Source organism: Myotis davidii, unplaced genomic scaffold, assembly GCF_000327345.1.
Source record: "Myotis davidii unplaced genomic scaffold, ASM32734v1 scaffold168, whole genome shotgun sequence".
Taxonomy (NCBI): domain Eukaryota; kingdom Metazoa; phylum Chordata; class Mammalia; order Chiroptera; family Vespertilionidae; genus Myotis; species Myotis davidii.
Genome location: NW_006383016.1, coordinates 9,638,780 through 9,642,516, shown reverse-complemented (window position 1 = coordinate 9,642,516; position 3,737 = coordinate 9,638,780). Strand labels below are relative to the sequence as shown.

At 38.5% G+C, this 3,737-nt stretch overlaps 1 protein-coding gene across 1 annotated transcript in view; it reads left to right on the top strand.

The window, feature by feature from the left end:
* Nucleotides 1-3,737, top strand: part of LRRC72 (leucine rich repeat containing 72) — a 110,169-nt gene that overhangs the window by 2,525 nt on the left and 103,907 nt on the right. Inside the window, exon 2 of the mRNA XM_015558207.1 lies at nt 1,854-2,016. Within this exon, the coding sequence (XP_015413693.1) occupies nt 2,014-2,016 (3 nt within the window). The 5' untranslated portion in view covers nt 1,854-2,013. The remainder of the gene's footprint in view (nt 1-1,853; nt 2,017-3,737) is intronic.

Sequence of the window (3,737 nt, the reverse complement as noted above, 5' to 3'; positions counted from 1 at the left end):
AGGCAATATGTAAACATTTGCCTGTTTTCCATGCAATAGTTCTGTAATATTGTGTTGACCAAATTTTAGAGAAAAGGAAACTTAGTAAGTTACCCAGGGCTGGTTACTAACAGAGCTCAGATAAATCCCAAGCTCCGGATGTGAGGGCGATCTGGCTGCGACATCTGTCACCCCATTGATCGCCAGGGTTGATTCGGCTGATCTGGCTGGCTAGGCGGGTGTCCCCCTCCTCCCTCACCGATCCATGTGTGCATTCGGTCGAAGAGAACAACCTTCCTCCCAGAGGAGAGGACCGGTCTTCGGTCAAGGGTATACAAGTAGCTGCGCTCCCCTGCCAGAACCTCCAAACAAGCTCTCAAGAATGGCTATCATCAACAAAATGACAAGTGTTGGCAAGGGAACCCTCGTCCACATCTGATGGGAATGCAGACATTGCAGCCTCTGAAGAAAACAGTATGGAGTTTCCAAAAAATAAAAATAAAATTAAGATTAGAAGTCCATTTTGACCCAATCATCCCACTTATAGGAATATATCCTAAAAAATCAGAAACACCAATCGAAGAATATATGCATCCCTATGTTCATAGCAAGGCAGTTTACAATAGCTAAGATTTGGAAACAGCCTAAGTGCCCATCAGCAGATGAGTGGATTAGAAAACTGTGGTACATCTACACAATGGAATACTACCCAACTGTAAAAAAGAAAGAACTCTTACCATTTTCAACAGCATGGATGGATCTGGATGGAGAGCATTATGCTAAGCGAAATATGCCAGTCAGAGAAAGGTAAGTATCATGTGGTCTCACTCATGTGGGATCTAATAAACAACATAAACTGATGAACAAAAATAGACCCAAAGACAGAAGTACCAAACAGACTTTCAAACGTCAGAGGGAAGGCAGGGGACGGGGGTTGAGAAGAGATCAACCAATGAACTTGTATGCATATATGCATAAACCAGTAACACAGACAATAAGGTGGTGAGAGCCTGAGTTGGGGGGTGGGGGCAGGCTTGGAGAGGTCAATGGGGGAAAAAGGGGACATATGTAATACTTTCAACAATAAAGATTTTTTAAAAAAGATTACAGCATACACAATTAAAATATAAATTTTCTGCTCTTTTTTTTATTTCATCTTATTATAAGCACTCTAAGTTTCATTTGTGTTCCTGTCATTATAATTCACATTTAGCTCCATTCTAGTTGAAGATTTTTTGATCACTGACTCTTAACTCATAAGTAGGCATCATACTACACTTGACTCTGTAACACCACTACCACACCTATGTCTGGCTTTTCTATGCATTCAGTTAATATCTGTTTACTAACCAGATGAATAAGTGTGTCTGTCTATCTAGAGAGGCAGAAAGACAAATCAATTAATTGTTTCTATTAATATTGATCTTTATACCTCCCTTTTTAATCTAATAGGGGAATTAAAACTAGTGTTCATTTTCTTAGTCTTGAGGGGGAAAGAGCATAGAAATAGAGGCTTTATTATGCCAATTGCTATATAATTATTACATATCCTAAACCTTGACAATTTTTGCCAGAATCTTATTTTATTTTATTTTTTTCTTAGAGCAAATATACTAATTTTCCTCTGTTCACTATGAATCCTTATGTTTTACATACTGTATATTAACATTTAGCAGATAGACTTGTATAGAAAAAAGGGATAGACTGTTCACTTGTATATCACAGTATAAGAAGCAATATTTTTTCTGTATCTTTTTATAGAGATATAAAAATGAATTCCCTATAATGCATCCTTTGGGTAAAAGATGTAATTTCCTTATTACTTTATACCAAGTTATAGCAGCCACATTATGAGAATATCTTCTCTGCAACAGGCATTTGAAAATACTGATACCTCACCGCTGGGCATTGCTCACCCTGAAGCTGCTGCAATAGAGAGATCCCAGAACCACTAACATGAGCCAGCCAAAACGATAAGAATTCTTGCCAAATCAGACTCCCAGATATCTGTCTCCAGAGTTCAGAGGAAGCACAATGGTAGGAGTCCTTTTTCTTCCTTCTTTACTAAATACAGATTAGCAGGAGAAAATATTTGTGAAACTAGTTTCTTGGGTTTGGTGACTCTTGGTTACTTGGTATGAGTACTCCTGGATTTGGTTAATTCTCTTTTTCTCTGTGTTTCGGGTGTCTCTCCTTTCATCTTGTAATATGTCCTGAGAGCTTAGTTTATGACCAGTGAGAATATTTTCTCTCTGGCCTCCACCATACAGTGAGTGCACCTGTTGGGGTGCATCTTGCTTTCTGGTCAGCCATTCCAAGCTCTCAAGGGAGTTTTCTTTGTCTATCCATTTCCTCCCAGAGATGTTAAAAACAGGCCCCCTCATTTTTGTTTTTTCCCTGTCAAAGGATGCATATACATCTGGCAGGTAGTGGAGTAAGCTGCAGGTCTGAGTTTAGAGAATCTAAACACCTCATTAAAAACAGGGAAACACATAATTCCCAGTGTTTTGAAATAGCTGTTTCTAACTCTGGGAATTGACTTTTTCTTTTGAATGTTGCATCTTGTTGCACTTTCCTTTGGGGATGCCTCCTGCATTCATGTGTTCATATTGATTTGAGTCACCATTAAGATCCAAGTCATCAAGACAAGACAATGGATCCTTTCAACTGGAAAAAGCTCTAAATTTAAAAGAAAAAAAATTTTTTTAAAGATCTCTCTTATTGTTACAATGGCTAGTCATTAAGATATGCTATATAATGAAGAGCTAATATGCTAATTAGACCAGATGGTGGAACCACCTTCTGGAACAACCAGTGGGCAGGGGGTGGGGCTGCTGCAGGGCCACAAGGCCGCTGGGGCAGCCAGACAGCCAGGGCTGCGAAGGCCAAGTCCCTTGCATGAATTTCATGCATTGGGCCTCTAGTCCTTAATAAGATCAAAGGACAGATATGAGAATGAAAACCAAAGTCCATTCAGATCTCTTCCTAATTTGCCTTTGGACATTGGCAGATATTATAAAAACTCAGAACATTGGAAATACAATTGTCCTATACTTAAGGAAATGAAAGGAAAAGAAAAAAGGCGAAATCTTAACTAAAGACAACCTAAAAATTTTATGTCCAAAAATGTTGGCTTGGTAACTGTTAGGTTGGAAGCTTCAAAATATGGCCAAACAGCAATGTGAGCTAAACTCCATTTACTGTGGGGTCCTATGAAATTGCTGCCAGCCCTAAAGGATATTATAGCCTAAAATTACAATAGCAATTATGAGAAGCATTCCAATTAGTTGAGATCATTTAAAAGTACACTTAAAAGCAAGGGCTTCCAAATCAAATATACAGAATAAGATACCTATATTTTATTGGAATGCAAGAGCCTCCATAAGGCTTCAAAAAATTCTAAAATAGCTTCATTGACAGATTTGTTGCAAAAAGCCAATGAAATGTTAAAGGGGACCTAAAATAAAGTCTCTTTGATAACTTAATAAGACTTATGTTACCCCTTATAGGTGATTGTCCTCCAATAGCTTTTTTTAAATATATTTTTTATTGATTAAGATATTACATATGTGTCCCTGTCCCCACATCACCCTCCACCACCCCCCCGCTCATGCCCTCACCACCCCCCTCCCCTGTCCGTGTCGTTGTGCTTCCATGTCCATTTCTCCTTCCCATCTCAGCTAGTGTGACAATGGGTTCATGCCTTTACCTATTCATTCATTCATGGATCATCTTTTAATTAATTTATTCCATCATTT